This window comes from Mauremys mutica, chromosome 7 (assembly GCF_020497125.1).
Source record: "Mauremys mutica isolate MM-2020 ecotype Southern chromosome 7, ASM2049712v1, whole genome shotgun sequence".
Taxonomy (NCBI): domain Eukaryota; kingdom Metazoa; phylum Chordata; order Testudines; family Geoemydidae; genus Mauremys; species Mauremys mutica.
Window position 1 is genome coordinate 46451559 of NC_059078.1, and position 14088 is coordinate 46465646.

At 46.2% G+C, this 14088-nt stretch overlaps 1 protein-coding gene across 3 annotated transcripts in view; it reads left to right on the forward strand.

Moving 5' to 3' along the window:
- MAPKAPK3 (MAPK activated protein kinase 3) overlaps positions 1 to 14088 on the forward strand; it is a 115829-nt gene that overhangs the window by 89361 nt on the left and 12380 nt on the right. For all 3 annotated transcript variants that reach the window (XM_045025262.1, XM_045025260.1, XM_045025263.1), the window contains 3 exons: positions 2110 to 2249; positions 3193 to 3257; positions 10474 to 10553. In XM_045025262.1, the coding sequence (XP_044881197.1) occupies positions 2110 to 2249; positions 3193 to 3257; positions 10474 to 10553 (285 nt within the window). The remainder of the gene's footprint in view (positions 1 to 2109; positions 2250 to 3192; positions 3258 to 10473; positions 10554 to 14088) is intronic.

Sequence of the window (14088 nt, forward strand, 5' to 3'; positions counted from 1 at the left end):
TAAAATCAGGATGGAAATAACTTTACAGGGTAATCAGATTCAAAGAGCCCAGAGGAACCCCCTCTAGCCTTAGTTTCAAAGCACAGCCAAACAGGGATAAACCTCCCTCTAGCAAAGGAACATTTACAAGTTGAGAAAACAAAGATAAAACTAACACGCCTTGCCTGGTTGTTACTTACAAGTTTGAAATATGAGAGACTTGTTCAGAAAGATTTGGAGAACATGGATTGATGTCTGGTCCCTCTTAGTCCCAAGAGCTTAGTCCCACCAAAGTAAAGAGCACAAACAAAAGCCTCCCCCCCTCCCAAGATTTGAAAGTCCCCTTAATGGTCCTTTGGGTCAGGTGTCAGCCAGGTTACCTGAGCTTCTTAACCCTTTACAGGTAAAAGGATTTTGGTGCCTCTGGTCAGGAGGGATTTTACAGAATTGTTTATAGGAGGGTTGTTACCCTTCCCTTTATAGTTATGACAAGAGTCTAGAATAGAACTCAGGTCTCCTGCCTGCCAATATACAATTGTGTTTCATGCAGAACACTGGGCATCGGATCTGGCTGGCACAGTTCATTTTGAGTCATGGTGTTTTCTGGCAGATGAATAATTGGAATGGTAATATCAGAAAGCTCTTGTGCTGCTCAGAATAATTTTTGGGGAGGGAGGGAATATGTTTCTTGTTGTGCAGAGCTCCCTATGATCAGAAAAGCTAATCTCTAACCTAACCTACCTACTGAGGGGGTTATAATATTATAGGTCACTGAATATAATAGAGAAGCATGAGTATCTAGCCAGCAATCCTGGGAACATTAGAGGTTTGTTAATACTCAAGGAGCATACTCACAAACAGAGGACTATATACACAGTCACTGCACACGTTTAAAATCTCACTACATTTTAGGGCTCTGTAGTGCACCTTGACTTTTTCAGGCTCCATGGTGGCTGGAGTGGGGAGGAAGAGTTGCTTTCAAAATTGTCTGGACAGCTGGGGCCTCCTACTTCATTCACACTATCAGTTGCTTCTATTATGGAGAAGGCCAAGAGCAGTGCTAGCCTCTCGCTGCTATTAGATGCTAATGCTGTAATCCCTGCCAGCTACACGAGACCACCTCCTGCCCCTCTGTTGCCCCCACTTCCTCCAACAGGTGAACAGCGTCACATTCTTTCCCCACCTGTCCAACTTCACTGGCTGGCCAGCCTCTCTGCATGGTGCCTCTTCTGGGCTCCATGTCAAGAAGTCCCTTCCCACAGCTGCTGCTCTGAGCAGACCTGCTTCTCTACGTGTGTGGCAGCGTTAGGATCCCATGCAAGCCAGTGAGGAAGGGAATGTTCCTAGCAAGAAGTGGGTAGGGTTGGACTGCCTCCATCTAGGAATCCCTATGCCACCCTCCTCCTTGCACCCACAGACCCTTTTTTCTCCAAGGAACAATAGCCCTCTATAGCCTTCCCACTAGTCCAGGAAGCTTGTCAGTCCTGATAGCATAAACCATCTCAGGATGGGCTAGCATCCTATGGGCTGAGAGGACAGCCAAAGAGGATTCCTGCCACAGTCTTGAGTGCAACTGCCCTTTGAACCCTAGATACTAGATTTAAGCAGAATAGCTTAGACCAGTGGTTCTCAAACTTATTTGATCAGGCCCCCCTTCTTTTTGTCTATAGTTGTTTATGCCCCTCTCCTACAAGTACATATACTGCCAGCCAGCTATGAAGGCAGCGCCATGCCAGTAGCAGCACAGAAGTAAGGGAGGCAATGTGAAAAGTGACATTCATCAATATCACTTTTCACAGCGGACTTAGCGCCCCATTACCCCTTACTTCTGTGCTGCTACTGCTACCCTGAGGCTGACAGCTGGAGCCCCACCGCATCCCGGTGAGGGATTGGGGGGCGGGGAGGAGAGCCCGGGGGCTATGGCTGTTCTGTTTATCCCCACATTGGCCCTTCTGCACAAGCTCTGGCTGCCTGGGGCTGACAGAGCTCTTAAAGCGGGGTGGGGGAGAGGGGAGCACACAGCTTGCACCTGCCATGACACATTCCCATGTCTCCCTTGGGAGGCCTGCCCCATAGTTTGAGAACCCCTGGCTTGAACTGATAGCATTGCTCTCTCCTGTCTCCTTACAGCTCCTGTATGACAGCCCAAAAGCACGACAGGAGGTGGATCATCACTGGAAGGCGTCAGGATGTCCCCATATTGTCCACATTCTGAATGTGTATGAGAACATACATCAGGGGAAAAGATGCCTCCTCATCGTCATGGAATGGTACGAACCAGGAAAGTCCCTTCCACCTGATCCATATTCTGGAGAGTAGAGGGAATGTGACCTCTAGATGTAAGAGCTGGGAGCAGTCCTGGCTGCACAGTCTTGCCATGCAGTAGCCTAGTGCATGTCTCTCTTTATAGGATTTATGGGGAAACCTGCAGCTGCTCCAAGCAGCCTGTCTGTGGGAGGAACAAGAAGACTAATCATGAAACTAACCTTCCTTTGCACTCAGAGAAAAGTATCTTTATGGAAACGTGGGTGTAATTAATACATATATTCAAACATGCATCTGTCACTTTCCTCGATACATTCTCATGGGGGGCTGACTGTCCTTATAAGGTCGTTTGGCTCCCCTCAGGCTATTACTTAACCCTAATTCTTCCCACTGTCCCCTACTCTCTTGGTGCCACTGTTGCAATGTTGTCTTCCTCGGGGGTGCGGGGGGAAGGACATTTAAATTCTCTTATCAGTTCCTTATTTGCTTGCTTGCTTGGGTTGTTTTCCTCATCCCCAAACCTTAAAGAACTTTTTAGCAATGCAGTAAGACCACAAGATTGCTATCAGCCTTCTGAACCAGCATCTAACCTGTCATTTCTCGTCCCCCAGCAGAGATGTGTGGCACGTTACCAATGTCAGTGATTCTGTTTTCTGGGAAATGCCTCACTACATATTAAATCACAAGCCTCAAAACTCCTGGGTTTTATTTGGTTTTTTTTAATTTAATGGTAGAGCAGGACAGCAATCTGCACTGGACCTATCAGGAACAGATTATTTAGCAAGGTTATTATTATATTACAGATTATTTAGCAAGGCAGGCAGTTTACCTAACTTACATAAAACCACAGTTGCTGCAGGTCCATGCACACAAGATGATGCACAGTCTGGTGGAGATTTTCTTTTGTTCGTCCCCCTGAGTTTGTTTTGTATGTGTTCTCTGTTTCAGCATGGAGGGAGGGGAGCTATTCAGTAGGATCCAGGAGCGAGGAGACCAAGCTTTCACAGAGAAAGGTAGAATGTCATGAGAAAGTTGGTAAGGTTTTATTTCCTTCACCCTCCCTCCCTACCCAAAATAAATGGAAAATGTTTGCATAGTTTTTGCAGGAACTTTATTGGGTTCAGTTTTGTTTCCTGATGTTTTACATTTCTATTTTTTATCTTTAAAACAATTTAATGTCAGAGCTTAAGAAAATGAGAAGCTACCAGAATTGGCTAGATTTAGGCATAATGTGGAAAGCTAGATGAAAACTTCCTGATACACATCTGCCTATACACTTTAGTACTAAACTGCAGGAGCCACTGCTGTTCTGATTCCTGGTCCTCACACAGCTCTGCCAGTGTACCCCCATCCTGACATGCAGTCCCTTCCTTTAGTAGCATCAGTTGTGTTCAGCTGTGTTGTGAATAAATGATTATAACAAACACTTTGTACAGAAAGGCTACATGACTTGTTTAAGGTCCCACAGTGAATCAGTGAGAGAGCCTGGAACACAACAGCCTTGTTGTTTTTTAATTATCATTATTACTTATTATTTGGACAGTACCATAAATGCACATGACTGCAAAATTCTAGTTGCCCACTCTCTGCAGGAGAAGTGGCTTATTTTTACTGAAGAGTAAAATATTATTAGAGTTGTTTCATTATTGTCCTCGCAAAATGGGTAGGTGAGTGGAATTTATACCTGGATTGTAAATTATCGTGACCGTTGTGCAAGGTTGGTATAGAGGCCAGGTTTTCTGATTCCCAGTTTCCTATGCTAATCTCTAGTCTATGACGAATCCCTCAAGAGGCATGAGCGACTCATGTGGAGCACATGAACTGGATGCAGTTCTAAGGAGTGTTCTGTGTAATTCTGTCAGATACAAGACTCCAGAGGGAAAGAATGGTTCTGTGGCTGTAGGTGATTCTACCCTGATAACAACATGACTTTTATGCATTGTATACTTAGGGTATTTCTACACTACAAGACTATTTCGAATCAACTTAATTCGAATTTGTGGAATCGACCTTATGAAGTCGAAGTTGTGTATCCACACTAAATACACTAGTTCGACTGTGTGAGTCCACAGTAACGGGGCCAGTGTCGACTTTGGAAGCGGTGCACTGTGGGAAGCTATCCCACAGTTCCCGCACTCCCCGCTGCCCATTGGAATTCTGGGATTTCCCCCCAATGCATGCTGGGGGGGAAAATGTGTCGAGGGTGGTTTTGGGTAACTGTCATCATTGAACCGTCAATCACGCCTTCCCTCCCTCCCTCCCTCCCTGAAAGCGCCTGCGGGCAATCTGTTCGTGCACTTTTCTGCTCAGTGACAGCGCGGGCGCCACAGCACTTTGAGCACGGATCCCGCTGCAGTTATGGCCGTTGTCAACTCCTCGCACCTTATCGTCCACCTCTTCCACAGTCAGCTGCTGAGAAATAGGGCTACATTTCAATGGTGCTGCGAGCACTGGTGGACCATGGGGGACGTTTTACCAACATCAACGTCGGGTGGCCAGGCAAAGTTCATGACGTGCGTGTTTTCAGGAACTGTGGTCTGTTTAGACGCCTGCAGGAAGGTAGTTTCTTCCCGGACCACAAAATAAGTCTTGGGGATGTGCAGATGCCTATAGTGATCGTTGGGGACCCAGCCTACCCACTAATGCCCTGGCTCGTGAAGCTCTGTGCAGGCGCCTTACACAGCGACAAGGAACTCTTCAAGTACCAGCGAGCAGTGAGCAGCGTGACCTGTGACTGTTCAGTTTCTTTACAGAGAAGCTGAACCTGCCCCTGTTTCTTTACCAAGTGACTGTTGACTAGCATCTGCAGTTACATACCCCGCCCACCCCGCTTCCCCAACTTCCAACACACGTTTAAAAATAAAATACATGTTCCACTGTAACTTTACAAAGGTTTCTTTATTGATGACTTTGCGTTACAGGGTTGAAACCGGGACACGGACTGTGCTGGGTAGGGTGTGCAGTGATGTAAAGACCGCCTGTAAACTCGAGGAATGACAGGCTCCTGCTCCCAGAGCGGTCTGCAGTGCCAGTCTGGATGTTTCAACGGAGCCTGCCATCCCTCCTTTTTGGGACTCTGTGTGCGGGGGCTATGTGGCCTTTTGGCGGGGGAGGACGGATACAGATTCCTCTGCTGCGTGGCTCTGTGGTCCAGGACAGGGACCGTTGCATGAGATCTGTAACCCCCCTCCCCCGCTACAAAGTCACGTACCCCCCCACCCACACAGAACCTGCAAACCACCTCCCATACCGACCAGGGTGCGTACTGACTGCAGTGTGTGTGTGTGACCTGCTGCTGATCCTGCCCCCATGTCTGTACCCTGGTAAAGGTGATTGTCCTGTCAAATTACCAACTCCCTTCCCCCCCCTTCAAACACAGTCTCCTCTAAAAGAACATGACGGAAAAAGTAATTAACAGAAAAGTATTTTTTATTATCAACTAGACAGTTAGGGGATGAAACTGGGATGGGGGCTTGGGTGAGTCAGGAAGGGAAGGACTTCTCAAAATTTAGGGTATGAGAGCTTTTGGGTACTTGAGCACTCTGCTGGGGTGCAGTGACAGTTTACACGGCCTCTGGCGCCCCTCCTTCTGGTTATTTTGGGTGAGGGGGGTATGGGACTTTGTGGCGGGGGAGGGCGGTTGCAGATACACTGCAGGGGGGCTCTGTCCTCCTGCCTGAGGTCCTGCATAACATGCACAAGGCGCAGGAGCATGTCCGTTTGCTCCCTCATTAGTCCAAGCAGCGTTTGAGTCGCCTGCTTGTCTTCCTCATGCCACCTCTCTTCCCGTTCGCTGTGTGAGCGCTGGTACAGAGAGAGGGTCTCCCTCCACTGGCTCTGCTGGTCCGCCTCGTCTCGGGAGCACCCCATAAGTTCAGCGAACATCTCGTCCCCTGTCTTTTTCTTTCGCCGCCTAATCTTTGCCAGCCTCTGTGAGGGGGATGCTGTGGCAGGTCTGGAGACAGTCGAAGCTGTGTGATGGGAAAAAGGGAGTGAATTCCTTGCAAAGATAAATTTTTGAGAACAATGAACACAGTCTAGTCTGTCTCTGTGAATTCTGGGTTGAGATCCCAGTGCCTGATGGGGCAAAAACCATTTTCGCGGGTGGTTCTGGGTAAATGTCGTCAGTCATCCCTTCCTCCGGGAAAGCTACAGCAGACAATCATTTCAAGCCCATTTTCCCTGGATTGCCCTGGCAGATGCCACAGCATGGAAACCATGGAGCCTGTTTTGCCTTTTGTGCCTGTCACCGTATGTGTACTAGATGCCGCTGACAGAGGCGGTCCAGCAGCGCTACACAGCAGCATGCTTTTGCTTTTGCATGACAGCAGAGATGGTTACCAGCCTGTACCATCTACCATACCATAAATTGGTAATAAGATGGGCATGGTTACCAGTCCTTTTGCACTGCACCATTTGCTGCTGTCATAAGTGCCCCGGCTGCTCTTAGCCAGGGGCGCAAAAGCCAAAATTGGGAATGACTCCCTGAGTCAATCCCTCCTTTTTGGTATCTAAAAATAGAATCAGTCCTGCCTAGAATATGGGCAAGTGTACTAGAGAACCACTGTATCAGAGAACCAGAGAGCACAGCTGCTCTGTGTCAGATCCTGCATAGATTATGAGCTGTATGCTATTCACAGGGGGTGCTCCTGCAACAACCCCACCTGTTCATTCCATTCTTCCCCAGCCTTCCTGGGCTACCATAGCATTGTCCCCCCACTTGTGTGATGAAGTAATAAAGAATGCAGGAATAAGACACAGTGACTTGTTAGTGAGAAATGAGTGGAAGGCAGCCTCCAGTTGCTATGATAGTCCAGATAGGACATTAAGGAGTGTGGAGGAGAGGAGCCCAGCATCCTGCTGCTAGTCCAGGGGCAATTGAATCTTTTCTTGACACATGAAGGGTGGGGGCTGATGAAGCTCAGCCCTCTGTTGCTATGATGACGATGGTTATCAGCCATACTGTACCATCTACCAGGAAAAATTAGGGCCAGGCGCCCTTGATCGACCTAACGGATGGTAGTCTGCATGGTTACCAGTCCTTTTGCACTGCCCCATGTGCCAATAGGCTGATGATGACGATGGATATCAGTCTTATTGTACCATCAGCCATCCATAGCGTGGGGGGAGCAAGGATGTTGGTGTTGAGTGCTGCACCATCGCGTCTATCTGCAGCATTCATTAAAGATAGGGTGACATGTAAAAGAGTCAAGAGAGGATTGTTTTCCCTTTCACTTCTGGGGGTGGGTGGGGGGCTGCGTAAATTGCCGAGCTATGCCCTGACCCACCGCGGACACTGTTTTTGACCCTAGAAGCATTTGGAGCTCAGCTAAGAATGCAAATGCTTTTTGGAGACAGCAGGAACTGTGGGATACCTTGCGTCCTCAGTCCCCCCTCCCTTCATGAGCGTCCATTTGATTCTTTGGGTTTCCGTTACGCTCGTCACGCAGCAGCGTGCTGAGTCTCTGCTATGCCGTCTGTCCGGAGATTTTTTAAAAATACTTGGGACCAGGCGTAACATTACAGTAATTCCCCTAATTAGATGCAGGAGTCTCCGAGCGAGATCACCCTGAGGACGGTCACTGAAGGAGATAGAGAGCGCATGCTGCGTGAAAGCCAGCACAAACCAGGGCCCTATGCAGCCGTGCTCGGGGAGGCAATGCTCCCTGAGTACCTCATGAAAGCCTCGCGTGGAAAAGTGTGCTACCACGGAGCACCCAATAAGGCAGCTCTCCCCAGGAACCTCCTGCGGAGGCTTTTCGATTACCTCCAGGAGAGCTTCGTGGAGATCTCCCAGGAGGATTTCTGTTCTATCCCTCCTTTTCACACACTTCAGATTCCTGTTATATTAAGAATAAAAGTTTACATGGTTAAAGCACTTACCGACTGCTCCTTCCCCTGATTCAGGATCCGGGTTAATGGCCGGGGACGGTTGGTAGGGGATCTCCGTGACGGTGATGAAGAGATCCTGGCTGTCGGGGAAAGCAGCGTTGTAAGCGCTGTCGCCTGCCTCGTCCTCCACAAACCCTTCCTCATCTTCCCCGTCCGCGAACATCGCCGAGGAACTGGCCGTCGACACTGTCCCATCGTCAGAGTCCATGGTCACTGGTGGGGCAGTGGTGGCAGGCTCCGTAGCGTCCGTTTGCCGCTTTGATTTTTTGGTAGCCTTGTCTGGGGTCCTTGATTTTCACGCGGCGCTGCGTTGCATCCCGGCTGTATCCTCTGTCTCTCATGGCTTTGGAGACCTTCTCGTAGGTCTTTGCATTCCATTTTTTGGAGCGCAGCTCCGAAAGCACAGACTCCTCGCCCCACACACCGATCAGATCCAAGGGTTCCCGGTCAGTCTATGCTGGGTCCCTCTTTCTATTCAGAGATTACATGAACTCCTCTGCTGGAGAGCTCTGCATCGCTGCCGGTGCTGCTGAGCTCGCCCCGATGTCCAACCACGAAATGAGATTCTAACTGTCCAGACAGGAAAAGGAATTCAAATTTTCCCGGGACTTTTCCTGTATGGCTGCTCAGAGCATCCAAGCTCGGACTGCTGTCCAGAGCGTCAACACAGTGGTGCACTGTGGGATAGCTCCTGGAGCTACTAAGTTCGATTTGCATCCACACCTAGCCTAATTCGACATAGCCATGTCGAATTTAGCGCTACTCCCCTCGTCGGGGTGGAGTACCGAATTCGAACTAAAGAGCCCTCTAGGTCGAATTAAATGGCTTCCTGGTGTGGACGGGTGCACGGTTAATTCGAATTAACGCTGCTAAATTCGAATTAAAGTCCTAGTGTGGACCAGGCCTTAGTGTGTTTTCTCCCAGATACCCATTCACAAACCTTTGGGGACTACAAGAGAAAAATACTCCACTTGCGCAACAGGCGCTGAGAAATTAATATCCCTCTTTCTTTGAGGGACCTCCCAAGATCCACTGATCTTCCACTCTCCACCCACCTAGCAGATAGCTTCCCAGTGCTCAAGGCCTAGGTAGTAAGGGAGAAGGGTATGCAAGCTTTTAGCCTCACAGCTTCCAAATGGGATGCATTTTTCCTCCCTTTGATTGTTCCTGCCTGACAGGGCACAGTTTATGCTCTCAAGCAAAAGCATCTCTGTATCAGTCCAGACCTGGATATTCCAGCCAAAGCAGGAGACTTGCTTTATATCCAGATGGGTCTATATAAACTAGGTTTTCCTGGGTACAGTACAATAATCTTGGCTTTTCCCCTCAGCCTCTGAAGCTGAGAGCATCACTTTAGTTATGCTTCTACCTGTGCAGGAAACAAACGGCCAAGTTAAAGATATTAACTCTGACCTCTGTTAATTCAGACAATATTGGATAATGTAGATATTTCTGTAGACTTGTGGATTTAAGATAGTGTTGATCCATAACAGTGGGAACAGAGAAAATGAGAGAGAGCCTGCAGGTGAGGTACCTTAGGGGGTTGAAGCCAAAACCAGCACTTGCTCAACAATAACTGCTCAGCACACAGAGCCGGGGGAGGCCACAACCAAGGCTCTTCTGGCTGCCGCAAGTTGATGAACTCTTCCAGGCTGCACATCATGAAATCTGTTGCTGGGGGGACAGACAGCTCACTGGCCACTAGAATTTCCTACTGGAGTATGTATCAAGTGCAGAAATTAGACATCAAAATAAATTGGTGACAAAATATACTAGGATAGGCTTTGCTGGATAAAATGGTTAATTCACTTTTATTTTTATATGAGGAGACACTGTTAAGGCTGATGAGGACCAAAAATGTAACCTACCATGGTATTATTTTATTATGATGTTGACCTGATGCTAAAAGAACTTTTAGCCCCTCCAGAAATAGGTGCGCACTGTTAGTTAAACTTCTCTGCTGGGCAACCCAAAAATATACCCAGGGGCACTTTCTTCATGATCTTGCGCATTGCTCCATCACTCTGTTATGCCCTTAATACTCTGTTCTGATGAGCACAGCAGAGCATTAATTTACAAGTACACACAGAGCAGGAGTCTCAACTATTTAAGTTACTGTGCCTGCTCATGAGAATGGCTGAGCTGCCAGGGGGGGATTGTGGGGTATGATTGCCTTCAAAACAAAAACACAGCTGTTGAGGCTAATTTTAGGTTTTCCAGCGTTGACGCTAGCCCTGTATACAGACAAGCTGGATGTAACTCAGAAACATTCCCAAGCATGTCTCTGTGCTACAGTGGGAATGTTAATATGACCTTTCTCTAAAATTATATTTATAGAGGCCTCTGAGATAATGAGAGACATCGGAACAGCCATCCAGTATCTGCATGCAATGAACATTGCCCATAGAGATGTCAAGGTGAGGCCTGTGCAGGGGAGAAAAGTTAAACTGAAAACAAGTGGATGATGCTGATTTATATAACATTTATGAGTACAGTAAAGCATAGGTGCTGGAAGTAGGGGTGCCGCTGCACCCCCTGGCTTGAAGTGGTTTCCATTATATACAGGGTTTACAGTTTTGTTCAATGGCTCTCAGCGCCCTCACTGTACAAATTTTTCCAGCACCCCTGCAGTAAAGTAACCAAAGTGTACCTGTTTCACGCCAGTATTGGGAGGATCTGTCATGCCCAATCAGTTCAGGGTCTGAATACCCACCGATACCAAAGCCAGTTGTTTTCAGTTACATATTCAACACAGATCTAGGTAGTCATAACTGATATTAAAGAGACATTCAACTTGAAGTCAAGTTAATTGAAAAAAATGTATTAAGTTGTTTCAGATACTGCACCCACACCTGAAGTCCCCTTGTCAGTTTTTGTGGTTTCAGAATCATATTTTCCTATTTTATGTTTTCAAAAAGACCACAGAAAAAGGAGAAACTGCCTATGTAGAGGAAAGTGTGAAACCAATTCCACACAAAATAAACAAACTGGGTAGGGGGAAGAGAAATTAATCTTAGACTTGATCCTGACTAACAGGGAGGTATTGGTTGCAAAGGAGGAAGGCAACTTGGGTTGATCATGAAATGACCGATTTCATGATTCTAAGGAAAGGAAGGAATGAGAGCAGCGGAATAAGGACAATGGCCTTTAAAAAAGCAGACTTCAGAAAACTCAGAACTAGTAGGTAAGGTCCCAAGGGAAGAAAATTCTAAGGAAAAAAGAATTCAGAAGAGCTGGCAATTTCTCAGTGACAATATTAAAGACACAACGGTAAACTATCCTGTTGTGAAGAAGAGATAGTAGGACTAGCAAGAAATCAGTTTGGCTGCTTTAATGACCTGAAAATCAAAAAGGAATCCTACAGAGAAACATGGACAAATTGCTAAGGATGAATACAAAAGAACAGTGCAAATGTGTAGGGACAAAATCAAAAAGGCTAAGGTGCGAAATGAGTTACATCAAGCAAGGAATATAAAAGACAATAAGAGGTTTTATAAATACATTAGGAGAAAGAAAAAGATGAAGGAAAGCACGGGTACACTACTTAGTGGGAAAAGAGAGCTAATGATGGAAGACATCAAGAAAGATCGGGGTGTTTTGTTTTGTTTTAGTCGTCGCTAAAAAAAAGGTTTCAATGTGACCAGATGCTTAACATAATTAATATTAACAACAAGGGGGAAGGACACAAGCCAGAATAGGAAAAAAATAGGTTAAAGAAAATATTTAGATATTTAAGATGTATTCAAGTTGGCAAGGCCTGATGAAATTCACCCTAAGGTACTTAATGAACTTGCTGAAGCAATCTGAGAACCATTAGCGATTATCTTTGGGACCTCACCCATCCTCCATGAGTTCTGAGAGGACTGGAGAAGGACAAATCTTTAAAAAGGGGAACAAAGAGGAGGTGGGGAATTATAACCAGTCAGCTTAACTTTGATACCTGGAAAGATACCGGAACAAATTAGTAAACAATCAGTTTAGAAACAACTAGAGAATAATACGGTGCTAACTACTAGTAGCAAATATAGATTTGTGAAGAACAAATCATGCCAAGCCAACCTAATTTCCTTCTTTGACAGGGTTACTGACCTACGAGACAGGGGAAAGCAGTAGTTGTGATACATCTTGATTTTAATAAGGCTTTTGACACAGTCCCACATGACATTCTCATAAGCAAACTAGGAAAATGTGGCCCACACTATAAAGTGGGTGCACAACTGGTTGAAAGATCGTACTCAAAAAATGTACAGCTGATACCAAACTGGGAGGGTTGCAAGCACTTTTGAGGACAGGATTAGAATTCAAAATGACCTTGACAAATTGCAGAATTGGTCTTTTACTGGATTTCATCTTGTTGATTTCAGACAAAGTACTAAACTTAGGAAGGAAAAATCAAATGTGCAACTACAAAATGGGGAAAAACTGCTAGACACAGTACAGCTGAAAAAGATCTTGGGTTACAGTGGATCACAAATTGAATATGACTCATCAATATGATGCAATTATAAAAAAAGGCTAATATTCTGGGGTATATTAACAGGAGTATTATATGTAAGACAAGGGATCTGATTGTCTTGTTCTATTCAGCAGAGGTGACACTCCAGCTGAATATTGTATCCAGTTTTGGGCACCACAGTTTAGGAAAGATGTAGACAAATTGGAGAGAATCTAGAGGAGAGCAACAAAAATGTTAAAAGGTTTAAGAAACTAACCTATGAGGAAATGTTAAAATAACTGGGTATGTTTTGTCCTGAGAAAAGAAGACTGAGGGGAACCTGATAAATCTTCAGATATGTTAAGTAATGTTATAAAAAGGACGGTAATCAATGGTTCTTTATGTCCACTGAAGGTAGGCCAAGAAGTAATGGACTTAATCTTCAGTAAGGGAGATTTAGGTTAGATATTAGGAAAACTTTTCTATCTGTAAGGATAGTTGAGTATTGGGATGGGTTCCCAAGGGAGGCTGTGGAATTCATGTCACTGGAGGTTTTTGAGAACAGGTAAGACAAACAACTGTCAGGGATTGTCTAGGATGCTATGCTTGGTCCTGCTTCAGGGTGTGCGGGCTGGACTAGATGACCTCTCAAGAATCATAGAATATCAGGGTTGGAAGGGACCTCAGGAGGTCATCTAGTCCAACCCCCTTCTCAAAGCAGGACCAATCCCGAACTAAATCATCCCAGCCAGGGCTTTGTCAAGCCTGACCTTAAAAACCTCTAAGGAAGGAGATTTGACCACCTCCCCAAGTAACCCATCCAGTGCTTCACCACCCTTCTAGTGAAAAAGTTTTTCCTAATATCCAATCTAAACCTCCCCCACTGCAACTTGAGACCATTACTCCTTGTTCTGTCATCTGCTACCACTGAGAACAGTCTACATCCATCCTCTTTCAGGTAGTTGAAAGCAGCTATCAAATCCCCCCTCATTCTTCTCTTCTGTAGACTAAACAATCCCAGTTCCCTCAGCCTCTCCTCATAAGTCATGTGCTCCAGCCCCCTAATCATTTTTGTTGCCCTCCGCTGGACTCTTTCCAATTTTTCCACATCCTTCTTGTAGTGTGGGGCCCAAAACTGGACACAGTACTCCAGATGAGGCCTCACCAATGTCAAATAGAAGGGAATGATCACGTCCCTTGATCTGCTGGCAATGCTCCTACTTATACAGCCCAAAATGCCGTTAGCCTTCTTGTCAACAAGGGCACACTGTCGGCTCATATCCAACTTCTTGTCCACTGTAACCCCTAGGTCCTTTTCTACAGAACTACTGCCTAGCCATTCGGTCCCTAGTCTATAGCAGTGCATGGAATTCTTCCGTCCTAAGTGCAGGACTCTGCACTTATCCTTGTTGAACCTCATCAAATTTATTTTGGCCCAATCCTTTAATTTGTCTAGGTCCCTCTTTATCCTATCCCTACCCTCCGGCGTATCTACCACTCCTCCCAGTCTAGTGTCA